The sequence below is a fragment of the Lissotriton vulgaris genome, chromosome 7, assembly GCF_964263255.1.
Source record: "Lissotriton vulgaris chromosome 7, aLisVul1.2, whole genome shotgun sequence".
Classification (NCBI taxonomy): domain Eukaryota; kingdom Metazoa; phylum Chordata; class Amphibia; order Caudata; family Salamandridae; genus Lissotriton; species Lissotriton vulgaris.
This window is the reverse complement of record NC_141695.1, coordinates 477,112,943-477,134,466: the sequence shown is the minus strand read 5'-3', so window position 1 is coordinate 477,134,466 and position 21,524 is coordinate 477,112,943. Positions and strand designations below refer to the sequence as shown.

The window sequence follows — 21,524 nt, the reverse complement described above, 5'->3', positions numbered from 1 at the left end:
TTGCAGCCCATTAAACCCACACTGATGCCAGTGTGGGATTTAATGCCTAATGCACTCAGAGGGCATCTCCGAGATGCCCCCTGAAAAAAACGGGCTAACTCTGCTCACCAGCTGTCACCCCCAGACATGATTCTAGACCCCTGGGTCGAGAGCATCCCGTACTCGGGGTCCTGAAACAAAGCACATCCTGGGCAGAGGTGCCAAGCCTCCTCCCCCAGGATAGGCAGGGTACACAAAATGGAAGCTTCAATGGGTTTCTGCCTTTGTGAGCTGACCCAGCCATTTGCTGCTTCCAGCAAGTGGCCCCCACCGGTTCTAACCCCCACATTGGGTGGGAGAATCAGCCGGAAAAAACCAAGATAGTAGGAGAGGTGTGCCCACCTTTACCAACCCCACCCCTGAGGGGGGAAGGAGAGGCAAAGCACAACTGTTAGACCCTGCCATCTTGAAGATGGGGGACCTCAAACACCAGAGTGAGACTAAAGCCCCCCTCCCACTGGATGTTGGCATAATAGGGGGTGCACTGATAAGTAGAAAGGTACCCCCTATATCATGTAAGGTCCTAGAGGAGGGGAAAACAACAGAAAATACTGCAAAAACCTCTAAACTGACCAATATCACTTTTATAGCTGGCCATTAAGGCTCATGCATAGAACATGTCCCGACAATATTCACTCAACCAGAATGTTTTCATAAAACAATATTTATTTAAATTAGCACAAAACATAAAAACAAACATGTAGAGTTGTTCCATTATATCAATTTTGTTTTTATGTTTTGTGCTAATTTACATTAATGAACTCCTTGAAAAAGGAAAAACAATCAAAAAATTTTTAATAAATAATAAATATTGTTTTATGAAAACATTCTGGTTAAGTGAATATTGTGGGGACATCTTCTATGCATGAGCCTTAATGTCCAGCTATTAAAGTGATATAGGTCAGTTTAGAGGTTTTTGGTGTACAATAGAGGTGTTCCGATCCCAAGGAAGGGACCCATTGGCACAATCTGTACCTACCTGAAACACCTCTAAATTTAGCATTTAGTGGCAACACCTAACCTTGCCTCTGCAGACAAGCAAGAAGAAGAAGGATGGCATAGCCATGCTGAAGGAAGAAGAGGAGGATACCAACTGCCTTGACCCCAGCCCTACTTGTCTGTCCTGACTTCAACCTGATCCAGTGGAATCCCAGGGTGTCCGGTAGCCAGCAGCCCCCAGAACCTAGAGAACCTCCCCCACTTTCCCTACCAAGACTGTGTCTTCCATGAGCACCGGAGTTGCTCAAGAACAAGACTCTTGCCAAATCTACTCTACACCCGACGCCCATGGCCAGAGTTCGAGTGGCTCAACACCACCAAGAGGTCCCCCCAGTGATTTCGACATGGGATCTGGTGATCCCTGACCTACCACAAGCCTCCCTTTGATGCCTGCAGCCTCTATTTGGAGGGTCCCCCCGACTGCGATTAGAGCTGGTAAGGAAACCCAACGCCTATAGACACCCCTGCACCTGGCATCCCACAACCTTAGGTGGCCCAACTGACAGTGTCCATGTATCCTCCTTCATCTCAACTTACCTCTCCAACCAGTGGTCACCTCCAGAAAGTCTCTGTGTCCAAGCTTGCAGTCTTTGTTCGGACCATAGATCTCCTGTTGGAAACAACAGGGCACCCGACGCCAAAGCAGTACCCAGCTGCCCCTGTGCTGCTGTGGGTGCACCTTGTGTGCTAACTTGGATCCCCCTTTGCCCTGAGCTTAACCCTAAGAGCTTTACTCCCTCAACCTCTTGGCTTGCCCAAGAGCAGCCACCAACCGGTGGGAACCTAGCCCTATAGATTAACATTGCGCCTCAGTACTCTTTACCCAGCAGCCCTAGTGCTGGTGCAGGTGCTCTTAGAGTGCATCCTTGACCCTGGGGGAACCCTCATCTAACCCCAGAAATGCAACCCATAAGACTGTTTACTTATCTGCAAACCAAAAACTACATTTTCCTCCATAGGATTGCATTGACTGTTTTTCTCTGAAAAACTTCTGTGTTGAGTTGTGTTTGTATGGAAATGTAAGTAACTGTGTTTTATTGCAATTTGAGCTGGGGATTGTAATGACAGCAATAGGTTTTTGACGCCCTGTACATTTCGGTTAGGTGAACTCGAAGAGGTAATGAATCCATGCTGAGACCACAACTGCTCAAAATCATGGACAACTCCAAATCTATATTTACTGTCCGTGAAGATGTTATCTCTCAATTGTTCAGTAATATCCTACATCTAAAATGCCCTTTTCTGACACATTCCTAACAAAGGCAGAAGGGGCTATCTCCTTAATCAAATCATATAGTTCCTGTGGGGTTGGCCCTACTCTTTCATTTAACGTACCCTCTTGTGATCCCCCCCTAGCTCTCTCCATTTGTGGAGTGACATGGGTTTCAGAACCTCAAGATCCCATTTGTAAGGCTCTAGTTGTCTGAACCTGTGGTCCTTTAATGGGAGTTTCCATAATCCTTTCTGCAGTACTAGTTAATAAATTCAGTCTTTCTTGATTCGGAGGTTCCCTCCACTAACTCCTGATTCATCCCATTGTTGAGAAGTACCTTCATTGGGATATGCTAAGTTAGGCTTAATTTGTCCCTTAGTAGACTTGTGAGCTCTTCCCACACCAGTAAGAATGGTTAATGTATGTATGTGCTATCCTCCCATGACTGTCTGATATAAAGGAACTACAGGTCCTATAGTTACAGTTTCAGAAAGGACTCTCAAGCATTAGGTATTATGAAGTTCTTTGACCCTGCTCCTCTTGGTGTTGGCTCATCAGTCAAAAAGGGATTCGTAGAATGTAAACTATTTGGTATGGCAGATGCATCTGATTGTAAGTATTCTTTCGTCTTTTATAAAGGAAACATGTTGCACAGTTCACTACATTTTCTCCAACGTTTGAAATCAATAGGCAATATTTATTTAATTCACTATGTAACCCAGTAGTCTGCCAATTGGCCTTTCAGTCAGTAGACCCAGAGTTACTCATGGGTGCATAAAACAACTGTTTCTGTGGTGTCGGTTGAATTTAAACATCACTTAGGGCATGGATAGCAATGGATTAAAACACAAAATATTTTTTGGGGGGTATTTTACTTTTTTTCATGTGTGTTAAATGTCTTTGTTGGATGTGTGTTGTAAGCCCTGTGGATTTTAGTTTTTGGCATTGTTGCATTAAAGATCTATTGTTTAGCATGCCTTCTTTGTTTGGCCAGTGTGTGAGTGTGTTTGTAATAGTGGGCCATCATTTGCCTTGGCTGAGCCTCCCCATGTGGCCTGGGGCCATTTTGTAAAGTCTGTGTTCATATAGGCCTGCTTGAGTTCATTGTTTTACAGGCCTCCTGCTTGTTTTTGGTGTGTTGTGACCATTTGGCTGGCGGACATTTTTGTGAAGGTAGTCAGTGTGCTTTTGCTATAGGCCTGCATTCTCTGTCTTATTGCTTGTTGTTGTGGCCTGGCCATGTGGCTGGCTGACATTTTGTGAAGGGACAACAACTGTGCTTCTCCATTAGACCTTCATGCCTTCTTTGAGGGGGCCATGTCTTCTTGCTGGTTGTTATTTTGCATGAAGTTTTTTCCGCTTTTATCCCCCAAAAAATGTAGCATAGTTCACTACATTTTCTCCATGTTTTTATTGAATTTGCAATATTGATTTGAATTGATTCACCTTGTGGCCTAGGCTGCCAATGTGTTTTCCAACCAATAGGTCCAGAGCTACTCATGGGTGCATGAAACAACTGTATCTGTGGTGTCTGTTAAATTTTAAACATAATTTGGAGCATGGATGGCATTGGATTGAAATATAAAATGTGTGGTTTTTTTTTGGTATTTCACTTTTTTTGTGTGTGTTAAATAAATATTTTCCATGGTTGGATGTGTGTGGTTGTAACTTGCATACCTTTTTTTAACCCTCTGGATTTTCGTTTTTGACATTGTTGCATTTAAGATGTGTTGTCTAGCATGCCTCCATTGTCTGGACAGTGGGTGAGTGTGTTTGTAATAGTGGGCTATCATTTGCCTTGGCTGAGGCTCCCCATGTGGCCTGGGGCCATTTTGTAAAGTCTGTGTCCACACATATAGACCTGCTTGCCCACATTGTTTTCCAAGCCTCCTGCTTGTTGTTGTTGTTGTGTTATGTGTGACCATATGGCTGGCGGCCTTTTTGTGGAGGCAGTTAGTGTGCTTTTGCCATATAGGCCTGCATGTCTATCTTCCCTTTGTTCCCCTTGACTTATTGCTTCCATTGTGATTTGTCAGCTTCAGCTTCCTAAGTGCTGCATCCCACTTGATGCACAATGCCAATCAGTTGCATTTGGATTGTTGTTGCTCTTCATTCCCATCCTTCCTGACTGTACTACTTTAGTGTACAGAGTGTGACATGGAAGCCCTTGTGGTTGTCAAAGTCTCACAAATGGTTACACTATATTGTTAATTGTTTTAATTACTGAGGTAATAATATTAATAACACTAGCACGTGTGACCACACGCTAAATTATATTATATTTGTTTGTACTACTAATTGAACCACATTTCACTGATGTTCTTCTTAATTATTTTCTTTTAGGTGTACAAAAGAGGAGGAGACAACATCACCCATAGTACTGCCAGACAGAAGGCCTGCACAGAACGTCACGTGATGTGTGACTACAGACATCTGTTCAACTTGTGCTAACATCTTCTAGATGGCCCCTAAGAAAAGTACCAGGTCCAGTACCAAGAAAGTTGCCAGTGAGAAGAAGAAGAAGGCACAGCCACTTACTACTACCCGTATGTCGCCCAAGACCTTTTTTGGCGAACCAAAAATTGCACCTGCAGCTGATGTCCGGGGAACAAGCTGGGAGCAGCACCCCTGCATCACTGGACCCATCCCACCATCCAAGGCCCAAACGCATGTCTTTCGCTGAGGCAGCGAGTCTAATCACGACAACGCCGACAAGCAGTGATGTTGGAATTGACTTATCGTTATCACAAATCAATCAATGCTGGAAACTCAGATAAGTAGGCAACAACAGTCGCATCCACCCCAATAGTAGTTGTTCCTCCCGGAGTAGGGACAGTTCAGGGGATCGAGCTTCCTGCTGAGGAAGAAGAAGAGCAAGCCACTCTTTCAGAAGATCCATTGTCTTCCAGATTCCCAGCAAGGAAAAGTAGGGTTAGTCCATCAACCCCTTCTGATGATCTAGACTCCACTTTGATCCCACCTCAATCTGAGTGTGACTCAGGCCACGAGACAAAGCTAGAGAAAAGGAAGGTTCCAGAAAGCCTTAGCGTTATGGAAGTAGATGTAGAAGAGGATGATGATGATGACGAACCATTGACATTAGCCCCGGGCAAATAGAGTCCGGCATTACCCTATCCCAAATTGCTGTGAGGGATGTGTCACAGATACCACCAACACAGATACCACCAACACCACCTCCAGCTGCCATATTTACAAAGTCCAGACAGAGACATACATCCACCACAACAACAACCACCTCAGTAGAAGTAGGTACTGCACAGAGTCAAAAGTCATACCCACCTACCAGTTCATATGGCATTGCAAGTGGCACCAGCAGTGTCAGAAAGTTGACCTCCCTAGTTTGGGACTTCTTTATAGTTAGAAAAAAGGAGGTGAACATTGCTATATGCTACATTTGTGGAGTAGGTGTTAGTTGGGGTAAGCTGGTACAAACTACGGTACCGGAGGCCAAACAACCCATCTTAGAAAACACAACTTGATCCAGTGGCAGGTGCATCTCTGCAGGCAAAAAACTGCAAGTGTTGTTGGTGGAGGGGATGAAGAAGATCTGGTCACGTTGGAAGGTGAACAAGAGGCAGACATTTTCTCCGGTAAAGAAATCAGCTGTGTACCCAGCAGTGCAGTAGTAGCACCCATATCATCATCAGTAACATCACAATGGCACAAGAGTCAGGCCAAGACACCAAGTGGTCCAAGGCAAGAGAGTACCGCAACGAAAAACTGCGCACTGAGCCTAACAATATCTGGTCTCAAGAAATCACCTCTATCAGTGGCACCAGAAAAGAAAAAATCCAGGCTACAATTCTCAGCCTGTTTAGGTCAGAGGAGCAGTACGGAAGCAACCACCCAATAACACATTTTTACAACGCAAAACTGGCTAAAATGTTAGTGCTGGACCTCCTCCCTTTTTCTTTTGTGGAAGGGGTAGGTTTTCTTGAATTTGTGGTAGCCATCTGCCCAAAATGGAAGGTTCCCAGCCAGTCCTATATTGCCAGAGCTGCTGTTCCTGCACAACATCACAACGTTCTGGAATTGCTTGGACAAGCTTTGCAGAAGAGTGCTGTTCACACTATCCACCTGACAACAGACATGTGGACTAGTTGCCAAGTAGGGGTGGGCGGAATTTGCGTAATCGCATTACGCAAATCTCCGCGAAACGGTAAAAGATCTCTGCGAACACGCAGAAATTCCGCGAAAACGTGGAATTGCTTGTTCGCAATGCTTTTTTACTGTTTGCAATCGCTGTTTGCGGGCTCGGGGGAATATCTCGCGAACACGCATTTTTAGAACGCGAACAAGCACAACATTTTGTGAAGTCGTGGAACGCCGAATTTTGGGCAATTTTGCTTTCTCCGCGGAATATGAAATTCCTCAAATTCTGCGACCGGAACGGAATTTAGCGCCCAGGCCTACTGCCAAGCCACTGATTACATGTGCATCACTGCACACTGGATCTCTTTTTTGGGGCTTAGATAAAACATATCTTATGCAGGTGTTGACACTGCTGACATTTTTATTGGCGCTTGGAAGCATTCTACTGTAGCAATGTTCGCCATGGAGAAATCCCATACTGCTGCAGACATTTTGGAAGACTTTAACACTAAGGTTTTTGAATGGCTGTGACCAAGAGGGCTTAACATTGGTTTTTTTGCCATGGACAAATGCAGTATTATAGTTAAGGCCATGGCCGATGGTGGCTATTTCAGGGTCCTGTGTTTGGCACACTGCATTAACATCATTGTTCAAGACTTTCTGAAAAAAGCAGAGCAAGTCAGCAACTTACTGACCACCTGCAGAAGGATCTGCACACATTTCAGTCATTCTTTTAAAGCCCTGCAGCAGCTGGGGATCATTCAACGTGATAGTAGAATGCCAGTTAAAGCACTCATTCAGGAGGTGCCAACACAGTAGAACTCTACTTATTACGTTTGAACGTCTGTTTTAGAAGTACAGACCAATCAATGAATAAGTCATGCAAAGAGGGGATGCTACTGTGAAAGCCATGATCCTTGAGATGGACCAATGGGGCCTAGTTATATATGTTTTGTTCAGCTTGTGGTGTTTTTATATGTACAAACGACATACTTTGGCACAAAGCATATGATTGATACAAACAAATAAGCATGGATTTTGTGTAACAAAATAGGCCTGTGTTTCACGATTTGCGAATCATAAACAACATTGGAAATAATAATTTGGAAAAATTGAATTGCATTTTTTTCTGTGTACTATGTGTCTTTGAACTACAGGTCATGGCTAAATAAATCACAAATCTATACCGAAACCAACGTATGTGGGATTGGGAGAGAATCAATGAACCCATACATTAAAACTCCAAGCACAAAATAGAATAGGTTGTTATTGGTCCTGATGGATAACTACTAGATCAATGTTATGAATACATGGAAGCTAGAAACATGTTGACTTATAGCTGTCTAAGATAACTAAAGTCTATTAGACAGCACCACACATTTTTAATTTAGATAAGAGAACTTGCTCATTAACGTTTTTCCCAAGAAGTGTCTCTTTTCCTAGTTTTAACTTCACACTTTCACACCTCAACACCAATCTACTCCTTAAGCCCCCACACCAGCACTTCACCAAATTGTGGACAAGAAGATTTCTGGCAAAGAACCCCCATTGAGGGTGTCCATCGGGCATTGCAGTGGCGGCCCGATGAGGAGCAAACGTCCTATGATGAAGCATGACACATATCCAGGTATGTGAGGGCATTTGAATATAGCAAGGCCACGCACCCTGCGTACCTTACAGAACAGTTGCTGACCCACATTGTTAGGACCTAGTTTCCATAGGAAAATAATTATTTGACTTTTCTTTTGCGTTGTTTGTTTAATATGCAATACATTTGCCAAATAAGTGTCACAGTAGGTTCTGTGTGTCATGGAAAGGTCGGGGGTGATCTGTACAGTGGGGCCTGAGAAATAGAGGTTTGAATTAAGGGTGTGTTTGTAATGTTAATTCCCGTAGGAACCTACAGCCCGAACCGCTAGACGGAATTACATTACATTTGGCAGAAAGATAGATGTTGTTCAGCAGATTGGTACTAACCTGTTCAGTAGTTTTTGTGAAATTAAAACCGAACAATGTAGTGATATCTCTGGCTGCGCCCATGTACAGACCCACTCAGAAACTCACTCACCACTTACAAAACCACTCACACATATGTATTCAGACCCAATGAAACACTCATACACCCACTGACAGGCCCATTGAGACCCTCATACACCCACTCATAGAGTCAGACACTCATATACCCATACCGTAACTCACACAATCAGTCACAGATCTTATCAGTGAGCTATGCACTCAGTTACTCACTCATACACTCAGAGACTTACACACCCACTCATGGTCTCACTCAGATGTATAATCCTCCACTCACTCACCCACTCAGAGACTTTCACATCCACTCACAGACTCACTCAGGAACTTACCCTCCCAATCAGAGACCCTCTCAGACACAAATGCATGTACCCATTCACTCACTCACTCACTCACTCACTCACTCACTCACTACCCACTCAGAGACTTATGGATCCAGTCACTCATACAATCAGAGACTCACACACCTCAAACCCCTTCACAGAATCACTTAGACACTCTCACTCCCAGTCATAGACCCACTGAGAGACTCATGCACTCAGTCACAGACCGACTCATGCACCCACTTACACACTCACTGAGACATGCACTCAGACACTTATGTATCCACTCACAGATCCAATCAAACAGTCATATACTCACCCAACAATACAGCCACTCATACAACATCTCACACAGCATCTCACTCACCTACACAGCTCCTTGCACAACCACTCATATAGCCACTCGCTCACCCATATGCACAAGGATACATACAGTTGCACAGCCAGTTGCAGGATATATATTAAAAGTAGTTCACTCATTAGAAGTACAGCTAGTATACTACTTTATGTTTTAAAATACATTAGAATATATGTTTAACAGTCAGTGATGCTGTCATTAGTGATGTCATCAGTGATGTCAAGGACTATGTCATGAGTGATGTAATATGTGAGGTCAAAGGCAGTGCATTGCAGGGGCCTAAGTTATAGTTAGCTCAGGTAGTTATAACTACTGTATTTCACTGGTTTTGTACAAGTGAAATCTGACCCTACCTATAATGTCCCTGTAACCTTTCTTTTCTTCTGTGAATTTCTAAGGTTTTTTAAATTCTATTTCCTAACTAAAATGTCTCTGTAACCTTTAGACTTATCGGTGAATTTCTAAAGTTGTTTAAAAAATAATTTCTAGCTATAACTTACCAGTAACCTTTGGTTTTTTCAGTGAATTTCTATGGTTATTTTACTAGTAATCGCATTTGCAGAGTGGTAAAGAAAGGGGACTGATCGTGAACCAGCTCATAGGAATCCTGTTGTGTAGGGCTAACAGGAGGTACAAAAAGAGCTTCTTGGCCTCCAAGGTCCCTCAGGAGTAAAATGGACTTCATCCCACAATAAGTGGTGCACCACAAAACATGTTTGCAGAGTAGTAGAGAAAGGGGCATGTCCTCCTAACACCTCTTACCAAATCCTGCTGTGTGGGACTTACTGAAGATAACAGGAGGGGTAGCTGGCCTTCAGGGATGTCCTTGGGACCCAACTACCCCTCCAGTTACCTCCATTAAGTCCCACACAGCGGGATTCCTGAGACATCATAGAAGGCCACTCCCCCTTTCTCCACAACTTTGCAAACGTGTCTTGTGGCGCACAACTAGTAGGGGTATGAAGTCACTTGGCTATTGAGGATCCTTGGGGGTCAACTACCCCTCCTGTCACCTCCAGCAAGTACCACACAGTGGGTTTGCTGAGAGGTTTTTGGTGGCCACACCACCTTTTTCCACCACTCTCCAAACACAACACCTTGTGCACGTCTAGTTAGGGGGATGAAGTCCCTTTCCCTTTTGAGGGTCCTTGGGGGGCCAACTAGCCCTACTGTTTCCTCCAGTGAGACCCACACAGCTGGATTGCTGAGAGGTAGTTAGAGGCCACATCCCCTTTCTCCACCTCTCTGCAAAAACACCTCCTGACACACTACTGGTTGGAGGAAATAATCCACTTTATTCCTGAGGTCCCCAGGAGGACAGTGTAATTCATTCCCCAACCAGAAGTGCACCAGGGGGCGCGTTTGCAGACTGGTAGAGAAAGGGTGCGTGGCCTCTAAGTCCTCTCAGCAATCCAGCTGTTTGGGATTTACTGGAGTTAAGGAGAGGACTTGTTGGCCCCCAAAGACCCTCAGCATTCAAAGGGATTTCATTCACCAACAACCCCACTGTTGCCACTTCCCTTGGCCAATTTTAGCTCCAGGTACCCCATCCCCTCGGGCCTGCCCTTTAGTTTTTCAAATGGGAGGTAAGCCATGTGGCCCACCTCCTGAGTCCAATTTCACCCCTGGGGAATGGTCTTTATTTATGTTGTTTTTTTAAAAGGGAGGATGGCTGCACAACCCCCCACCCGAGGCGTATTTTGGCTCTGGTAACCCAATCCCAGGGGCTGGCCTTCATAATTTTTTTTCATAATGGGGAGTAGAGCCAGCACGGCCCTCCCTCCTCAGGTCGATATTGCCTCGGGACCCCAGTCCTGGGGCACGGCAACCATGTTGGAGACCGCAGGGGGAACCTCAAGGCCCCCGCGTTCTCTGCCGGATTCTCACTTCCTGCGGGAGCTGGCAATGCTTTTGGACAGAGGGGGCTGCAAACATGTCCTAAAGCTCTGTCCCAAAGCAATCCTGCTCCCCTTCATGGAAAGGAGAGCATTTTCAATCCTTCATGGCTTTCTCCTGCTAAGCCATAGCAAACTGCACTGTCCCGGGGTGCCCACATAGTTTTGAAAACTTAATGAAGATTTGTCAACAACAAAGTTATTGGCAAATAAAAAAATGCTCTTCCTATGGAAACTGCCTCCTAAATATATCTACCTTCTGTAGGTAATATATATACATATATAAGTATCTACAGAAACATGCCCAGTTCATTGGAACAAAGACACACCGCAGCTTAATTGCTATTCAAAGCGTGATTCCTTATTGATGCAACAACGTTCCTCTACAGGTTTCGGAGCTCACAGCTCCTTGTTCACGAGCGACCAAGGATGGTGGATATATATTAGTATAAAGTATATAAATATATATTAATATATATTTAAATACTTTCTACTCACCTGCAAAATACTTACATTTACCACTATTTTCGTGGTAAAAGGCATCAATGGTACAGGCACATTCATTGTAAAAACAAAATCTGTAAAAGACTGTAATTGTAAAGGATTTTTCATTGTAAAGGCATTCCGTTGTTTAGACTTTGTTTTAAAGGCATCCTGCTGGTTAGCCTTCACTCTAAAGGCTTTTTGCCTCTTCTACAAGACAGAACATGCTGCAGTGAGACTCATCGTCTTGAGCAGTACAGATCTTTCGCAGGACATGGCAGCTGTCATAGGTAGTGACCTCCTTAGCTTCTTTGCTGTCCTCCTCTAGACAGCTTCTTCATACAGTAATTCATCAGCTCCTTCCTTTAAAGTAGACTCCAATGCAGCTTCTTCTGGCAGGCTGTCAACGTTCTCCATATTCTGATCCTGAACCTGGCAAGGGGAGCTGGCAATGGATCTCCATAGACTGAAACACATAATAGTTTCCCTTTTGGCACTGTCATGGGACTCCAGATTCTGGTAAAAAAAATTGTGGCACACTGTCTAGGCATTTCTGCTCCATCTTTATACTAAAGTTGCAGACATCAGTTGTGAGGCAGTTGTGGGATTAGTTCTCAGCAGTTCGCCTTTGCATATGCCACTAAACTGACACTAAACCGTCACAAGGTGTGAGTAGGATTGTGGGATGAATCTAGGAGTCTTAGTTCAAGAGAAATCTATCTACAAGGGCACACAGGCAATTGAGGTTGACCGACTTAACTACATGTTAAAGTGTGGGGATAGCCCTTGTAGAGAAAAATGGGATATTAAAAACAGGTTTCGAAAGAAACATCTGCTTTCTTTCCTTTAATATTCTCAGTATGACCCTCTTCAAAGGAACCCTGGAATGTGCTGGGGGAGCCAGTCAATTCATATATGTTGTCTGGAGCGCTTATTCCAACTCTCTAGCTTAGGGAGCACTAGAATGTGGAAAATACAAATTTCCCCATACACATACTCTACAAACATCAACATTCACTTCCATGCAACAGTCATGTCTGACTTGAATAGGGCAAAGATCCTATTGCAGTAGAGGGGCAGACCAATTTAGAAATAAAGGTGAGGCTGATAGGCAGCTCTCCCAAGCAGGCAACATGTAAGAAGGTCTGTCCTGACACTCAAAATATATTACTGCAACCACTGTCAGCCCTCTGCTGCCTAGTGAGCTGACAGTAGGAATTCCTTTACAAAGGAGTCTGCACATGGTGTGCCTCTCCTACCAGGGAACTACACTCTGGGCCTCAATCCTTCTCCCACAAGGCATCTCAATTGCACAGGTATGTTTGCTGCATGTGCAGAGGTGGATACATAAAACTACATCTTACTACAATAAATTGTGAGCATGGCCACATGCTTCACAGAGGCATGCAGGGGACCTCTGTCCTTCTCAACAACTTACAAGTCCACTAGTTCTTTTCAGACAAGCAAACCTGACCCATATGACCTTCTGTAGGTTTAGAACCTCATCTGGGACATAGTCCAGGGTTGAGGGTAATATGTGTGGCCTTGTGCAAAGAAACAATGTGCAGCAGGCAGTAATATCCATGTGTACCACTTCTGTGGGCTCTAGTGGTTTGATACGGATATCAAAAGTGCACATTACAGAGATTGATGATGTATGATGCTAATGGCATTGAAGGTAGTATCTGCTGCTAAGATCTTACTTTATCTGTACTAGGCCTACATATGATTTGTCTTCACATGCTCTATAAATCGTGCAACCAGAATTGGCCCTCCAATGGGCCTCACTCATCGCATTAAGGGGTATGGACTCTGGAGTCTCACTACTGGTTAAGCAATGAGGACCAGGAATTGGTAACTAATCTATAAATTAGAGATAAAATGTGTGTACACTATTCTCAGAACAAGGCTGTAGTTCTATAAAAATAACTTCAGGTAATCCAATTCTCCTGAAGAAGCTTAAGTGGGCCCAAATCATATAGACCAGAAATTCTGCAACCATGGTGCTAAATAACAAAAACAAAACCTCTTGTACTGAAAATAACCTATGATTATCCCTCTTATACATCAATATCAGTAAAATAAGTACAATGTCTCTGAAAGAAAAACAATAATTAAATTAGTGACTCAGTCAATTATGATTTATGTAAGTATTGTATAAAATTCAGACACATCAATTAAACACCAGAGTTTAGGAAATGTTGTCAGAATTTGACATCGTGGTAGCATAAAACGAAATTTCAATTACATATTTAGAGAAATACTTCATAATCAATACAATCATTTTGAAAAGACAAATTATAAGCAAACTCTGTCAGAAAGGAATTTAGGGAAGCTAGAAAGTTTATAGCTAGAGTTTCAGCCACGAGCAAGGGCAGAAGACAGTTCTCTGAGCAAAGGCCATGGGATCTAGTTAAATGGCAAGAGGAAATGAGGGTTCTAGCAAGCCTGCTAGTGTAAGTTCAAAAGACAGCAGAGGCAAGGGGCAGCAACCGCTTGGGCAAGAAGAGCAGTAGCTAAGCTGTCAGGTTTAGCAAGTCCCGATAGTCCATAAGGAGATGCTCTTGATGCAGTGCTACTCCGGAAATGTCTTCATGAACCTCATCACCTTTCCCTGAAGTATTGAACCATATTACCTACTCATCAGTGGGACCCATAAAACCGTGAGTCACTAGTGCACACTTTCTTTCTACTTCATGGATTAGTGTCAATCAAAGGAGAGCTGCTGGATGATAGCAAGGTGTCTAAATTAAACTAAATGTATATAATATGCCCATCTGAAGTTTAAAATATTTTTACCATGGTTTATTCAAAAAGACAATCTATTCAGACATACCACCATTATTTTTCAATGGATCTGCTAGTGAAAAATTAGGCTAAGGATGAACAAGACCAGCTTAATTCTTCATTTATCTAATTTTTATTTAAAGTAAATCTCCTAGCGTGATCGATATTTATTCATTTATTACTTCGTTCAATGCAAACTAGATTTAAGGAAAATAAAGAATTTTAACTCATACATTTATAGTTCATTTAATTCAAAGCTCAGAAAATTAACACATTATTATTGAGATTATAGGACACGAATATTAGCACAGGACATAATAGTTCCCAAAGTTCATCTCTCTATTCTCTCTAGCTATTAACCTCACCTAAAGACTCAATACTCATTCAAATAAAGTTTAAGTTCAGAAAAATTCAAAGTTCTTACGCCTCAGGAAAGATTCAGCATTCCGGCAGCATGTCAGGATACACAGATGGAAATCGTAGAAGAGAGTTTTTTCTTAAGTCCGGACATACTCTTTTATACCTTTTTTCTCTACCTAATCTATCTACAAAAGTAACTATTAGTGTCTTTAACAGTTCTGATTGGTCACTCAAAGGGGTGGATGAGCATAACCTCATCATCTTATTGTTTAATTTCTGCATGATCAGCGCTATGAAAAATGTCCCTTTGTCCTCTCGCATATCCGTCTCACTCGTGTCCTTAATTTGATATTCTTGCGTTCATTCCCACGTTTTTCTATACGAACGTCCATTTTGTTGGCACTCAGCTGGAATTTCAGGGAACGCTGTCCTTGACCCATTCTGCACAGACACAGGCAGCTCATACTTGTCTGCAGATCTTTTCTCGCAGCACATGCGTACTACGCTTCAATCTCGGAGTCACAGAAATATCCGTTTTGTTCTAGGACTCACAGGCCGGAACAGGAACTATTAGAGAAACAAATACAATTAAACTATAATTGTTGAATTATAACCCTTCTGTTTACCCCCTCCCCCTTACTAAGGTATCCCTGTTAGTTATTACCTAGTAAATAAGGCAACATATATGCGTGATTTACTCACCAGTCTTCATGTTTTGCCACAAATAATCAAACAGAAAACACATACATGCCGCTTTTGGTTAATTTATAGCTGCTGCATTCGTTTTTAATGTAACAACATCACTTAGTTAGTCGATTATAGTTGCAACATAAGCAAATTAGTTTCCCGCATGTATTTGGGTGTGCATTCTATTCTATGTTGATTAGTTTTCAAAACCACACGATTAATTCAGGTTACTGTTATGAGAAAGTGCCTTCCCAAAGGGTATACAAAATTTTGTTTTTCCACCTCGCGCTATCACTCTCCTCACCTGCTCTGTGTCAGAAGTGTTGCCAAAAATCAGTCTGTGTAAGTTCTCTCAGAACGGCAGAGAGACGGGACAACAAGAAGCAAGCCAAAGAGTTAAGGAGTAAGAACTAATTCCTCCGAAAGCGCTGTCAATATATTTTCGCAATTCCAGAGATATTGTCAATAATCACCTCATTATGGGACGACATTTCAAATGATGATCATCCTCTCACGAGGTGTAAAATATCAAGTAAAGTATATCGTTTTATGCAAGAATGGATGGGAACCAGCTGTCTGTCCATGAAACACAGGTCATTGTATAATAGCCTATTGATCCATCAACTTTCTCATAGGAAAAATGTGAAAGTTGTAGTCCCAGAGAAATGTCCTTCCTAAGTAAACACAAATAACAGTTATCACAAGAATGTCCAAGAGAAAGAAACAAAAGTGTTACATGAGGGAAGCAGCATTGTCATCTTCTCTATGAGTCTGAGAAGCAGGTGTAAGCTTTGCATTTTAAAGCCAAAGCTTTTAAATCCGATTTCAAGTTACAAATATATAAGCGTGATATAATCCAATTAATACATTAGTCAAATAGTCACATATTGCACATGAGTCATGTAAATGTTCATTGCTAATTGTGGCCTATTACCAAATTCAAATTCTAAATGTGCCAACTATAAGTAAACATATAGATAAGAAACTTGTTTTCGAAATTTAAGTCACCAGGTTTATAAAGAGCACGTATGAACTTTTACATTCTTATCTCATAATTTGACAGAATTACACCGATATTTCAAACGATCAATGGTGCCTTAAAATGAGAGTAAAAGAATATGATTTCAGTATTACATGTGTGTCATATGTTTTAACACAATAATCAAAAGCATGCTTTATAATACATTAATACATTACCAATTCATTGCATTTATAAGTGGACAAAATACATTTTGATGAGTTATATGTTTTAATAAATTCATATCATTATGAATATGAACTGTTAGGAAGTTTGGCACACGCCATTTACTTCTATTTCTAAAGTACAGTGCTTGTAATCCAATTTCTTTGTGTCTACATTACCTCTTTTCAATCTCTTGCAAAGTGCACGTGAGGTTTATGTATATTTTCATTGTCACATCCGGGATATATATCAGTGTTTACGCTGTATCAAGGCCTCATGTTTCTCTCCATGCTCTGTTGAATCTCGGATGCGGTACAGCAAAGGACGATATGAATAAGTCAAGAAATGAAGAGAAACAGCATATGGGGAATGACTTTTGTGCAGAAGAGATTAGATAAATTAATACAAGTACGTCACTTAGATCAATCATCAGGTAGATTACACATATATTTAAGTATGACAGTCAGTCAATAGATATGTAATGTAGATAAATCGTTCATGTCACCATAATCTAGTGCATTATGCAAACATGCATGAGATAGATTGAGTACAGCTGCACACCAAGCAACAGCATGTGTCTTTAGTCTCCAGCATCTATCCAACTGAAATCACAGACTGATTCAAGATGACACTGTTTCAACATTACATAATAATGTGTATGTGTGAAGTTTGACTTGCAATCAAACGCCACTAATTAAAATGTTGTGGAATTGAAGTTTTTTCTTGCCATACTTCACACAGTTAATTAAAATTAGTCTTCTGTTAGCAATTAATCTGTGCTGCATCAGTTCCACTGACTGAGTTTCATACTTGATGATGGACCAAACCTATCTTGCCATGTGAGACCATGAATTATTATTTTGAGCATGTAGAATATATTGTAGGTTGTTAGCAGAAATGATCCTTAAAAGCACAGCAGTGTCTTGCTCCTAAATGAGATAACTAGGGTTTTATAACTTAACCCCTGAGATGCTATTGACGGAACGGTTCCGTCATGAGCGTCGGTTGGCCTGTGCTCATGACGGAACCGTTCTGTCATGAGCCCGTTGGCTCATTAGAACGTTCAGCACTGCGCCGGAATCTGCGCCGCGCTGATGAGGTTAATGATACTATGAAGCCTTTCTTGTGTTGCTGCAGACATTGTCGGCTCATATTAATAAGGGTCAGGTCATGTAGGCACATAATCATTGACCATTATAGATAGGGGATTAGCTTCCCTAGATCTTTAAGCAACTCAAAACATGTGTAATTCAAACATTAAGGTCTTAATTACGAGTCTGGCAGAACACACACCGCCAGACTCATCACGGCCTGGCGACAGATGTCTCCCAAGTGCCCTATTATGGTAGGGTGGTAAGACCGCCATTGCTATACGGCAGCCACCACGGAATCACCGGGAGGCATCAATATGCTTGTCAGGACCGTGGTGGCCCCGCTAAGCATATTAGGTGTTTTCTCTCAACCAAGGTTTACATGGCAGTTTCTCCACCATGAAAATCTTGGTGGGGAGGAAGCAAAGGTGCCTCTGTGCCCTGGTGTGCATGCAGGGTGGCACAATATGTGCCCCCCTTGAATGAACCCACCCCAGCCCCTACACAGCATGGAATTCTCAGCCCATGCCGTGCAGGAACCATTTTTTGGCGCGTATCCATTGCGGTACCAATTTTTAGTGGGAATGCCCAAAAAAGACTGCCAGACATGAGGAAACTCCTAATCTGGCAGGCAGCCCTACCACAGCTTTGGTAGTGCGGCAGCTGGGCGGACCCAGCGCTGCACCTTCAAAGTTATAATGAAGCCCTAAGAGAAGAGAGGCTCTTTTGGCTTTAGATCTGGTGCCTTCCAGCATCACTTAACTTTCCCCCACTTAACTCTCACCCACGCGTCAGTGTGAAGTGCTACGAACACTTTGAGCAATTCATCTTGAATCCACAAAAAGTCTTCATTCAAAATGAGACAATGAGGTATATGAAAACTATCCAGTTAGTAAAATACTGAACACAAAAATATATTGACATTTTTAATATAAATATGAAATATCAAAGACTTGAATATTGTGTGATCACATCTGTAAATATTTCTTATATTTTTTCTTTTTTGTATAAATAAATATTTACAGATGTGATCACACAATATTCAAGTCTTTGATATTTCAAATATATAATAAAAATGACAATATATTGTTTTCTTAAATGCTTAATACATGTGCAGTTCATTGCTTGATCGCTGTTTAAATCAGCAGTTTTTTCAGTTATTGACGTATTATTGGCTCATTTTAGACTCCCATTGAGCGCTGTTATGACGGCGAGAGATTCCGCCTATTTAAATATCTTACAGGAAGCATAGTTTTCATAAAACTCATTGTGATATTTTCCCCTGATTAGCCTGCCTGGCAATCTTTATCTCAGGGGCCCTCTCTCTCCCGTAATTTCTTTTTAAATGGGGATGGCTGTTTTACATAGGTGTATTCATGCACTATAAACCAGTTTTCAGGATGTAATCTTTGCTTCCATTGCTCAAATGGTTCTTTTATTCTCTTTGAAGTACTTCATTCTTAACTCCAGACATAGTTTACCTCCTGTTTGGGGTGCCCTATCTCTTGAGGATCTAAAAGCTCCTGAATCCTCTAAAAAAAATCTGGGGCGGATCATGATGTGCGTCGGAATGCCTCGGCCCTCAGGTTGGAAGCTTACCGACCGATATCTCCGGTTTCAATTCCGACCACCTAATAACAATGTAGGTGGTCGGAATTGAAACTGGCCTGTTTTTCTGGCTGGATGCCAATGGGTTCAAGGCCAGTTGGAGGCCCCAGTGTAGTCACTGAGGCCGGCATTGCCACAGTCTGGATAACAATGTCGGTTTTCAACAGGCTTTCCATGTTGTGCTTTTGGACATGGAAAGCCTGTCAGAAAGCAACTTTGGTGGCATGTGGCAGGGCCCTCATTCCTCCAGAGGCTCCGGCTGGGGGCTGAGGGGGTACCTATGATGCCCCCTGTTAATCCCTGCACAGCATGGCAGGCACCTCGAGGTACCTGCCATGGGGTGCAGAGATTAACAGAATTTCTCATTTCTCCATGGGAGCTGGGGCTACCACCAATTTACTTCCGCAGCACAAGCTCCCATACTGAAATGGGAGTTTGTGACCCCACCATGTGCAGTTGCATTGTAATGGCGGTGTCTGGACCAATAACTGGAGTTCAGTTGATCCCGAGACCGCAGCAACATCCGCCCAACATTGCAATCAGGCCCTAAATGTGCTATTTGTCATCCACCACCCTGATGGACTTCCACCTTTCATATTTAAAAATTACACACAGCCCAGCAGTGATCTCTGGCATTCGGAAGAACAGGTGACACTGCAAGTTTAATGGAACTGCAGCAATGCCTCAGTGACGAACAATCACTCATCCCAAAAACCTTTCCTTCCTTTCTTTTAAACTTTAAGTCTCAGTACTGTCTAAGAGAAGCTATCTTTCTTTTATCTGTTTTTTTAACTCATCACAAGAACTATCACTTAGGCTGCTACAGAAATCTTCCATTTTTAACAGTTTTTTATCGCTGCTGGTTTTTTGTAATGGTTTTTATTAACTGTACAATAAAATATTACTTACTTGCATGGATGGCAGAAAGAAACCTGACACACATAAAACTTTTTAGTTTTTCAACAATAAACTCTCAAACTAATGTCCCAGACACCCTAGGAGATTTCTCCCAGGGTGTGTGTGACATGTTTGTTTTTTCCCTGTCTGGTCCCTCTAGGTTTTGCTTGGTGGTGACAGACAGACAAATTGTGTGCTCTAATTAGGGCTATGTGATTAATCTGTCGACCCATTGGAGTAAGCTTTCCGACAGTGGTGACAGTGGGTACACCGCCATCGAAAGATGATGAGCAGCCCAACTCTAACTACAAGTCGATATGCCCTTTTCTTCGTGGTTACAACAAATCAGGTTGTTTTCTGCCAACCATCACCCCAAAATGAATTTTATACAAATGTTCCCGCTTTTGTCAAGCAATAGGATTGATTGATATGCCATATGCAATTGTATTAAAAAACAACTCGGAATCTTCAGAATCATCATTTGTATTCTGCCATTACAGGTTCGATATTTATGAATTTGAAGATTTTAATTTTATGTGTGTTTTTTATTAAATATTGCATAAAACCTTTTTTACATAATGCCACAATCTATGTTTAGTATTTACAATCCTAAAATCCTTGTGATTCCATATTTCTGGTGTATATCTCGAATCCAACTGACCATTTTCTGTCAATCTTTTTTAACAGACATTAACTTTGAATTCACATCTCACTGGAGTGGATATCCTGCCAACAGAAAATATGTGGAAACAACACACTTTGGAAGCATGTTTGAAAATAAAAAGTTAATTCAGAAACTGCGAGAGCCACATCTCAGCTATTTACAAGGTAAGTGTAATATTTATATTTCTCCTGACCTAACCCTGTCCTAATGACACAGGTATTCGGACAGAATACTGAGTCAAAAATATCGACTTACAGAAAATATATATTTTTTTATCACAGTGATGCATAAATATCGTAATGCAGTATTATTGTTTACAAAAATATCAATTTTTAGGGTAATATTGTTGTAAAATATATCTCTGCTGATATCGTTTACAATGATATAGTTGTAAAATATACTGTTTTTCAATTATCTTTATGTATTTTATTTTACATTTTAATTCTATATTTTATAAATTGTTTCTATATTTTAATAATGTTTTGAAATATAGTTTGTAATGTTTAATTGATTTTTGAATTAATGTAATTGGTAATTGTAATATATAGTGAGGTTGCCGCTTGTAAGATTTGTAGGGGTACAGGGTAGGAAGTTAATTAATTATAATGAATTCATATTTTATTTCAAATTTATAGTAGCTATTTAATTGATACTTAATTATCTAAATTGTGTAATATATTTTATAAGTTAAATCTTAGGAGTAGGTTGTTGTGTTTTTATATGGGCAAAGGGTTGGAGGTTAACTAAGTATAATTAATGATTAGTTAATTATTGATTTATTCATTGTATAATT

General features: G+C 41.6%; 1 protein-coding gene across 1 annotated transcript in view; it reads left to right on the top strand.

Annotated features, from left to right (window-relative positions):
* The window catches only part of LOC147701910 (cytosolic phospholipase A2 gamma-like), a 749,579-nt gene that overhangs the window by 398,912 nt on the left and 329,143 nt on the right, over positions 1-21,524 (top strand). Inside the window, exon 8 of the mRNA XM_086928722.1 lies at positions 20,755-20,895. Coding sequence (XP_086784848.1) covers positions 20,755-20,895 — 141 coding nt within the window. The remainder of the gene's footprint in view (positions 1-20,754; positions 20,896-21,524) is intronic.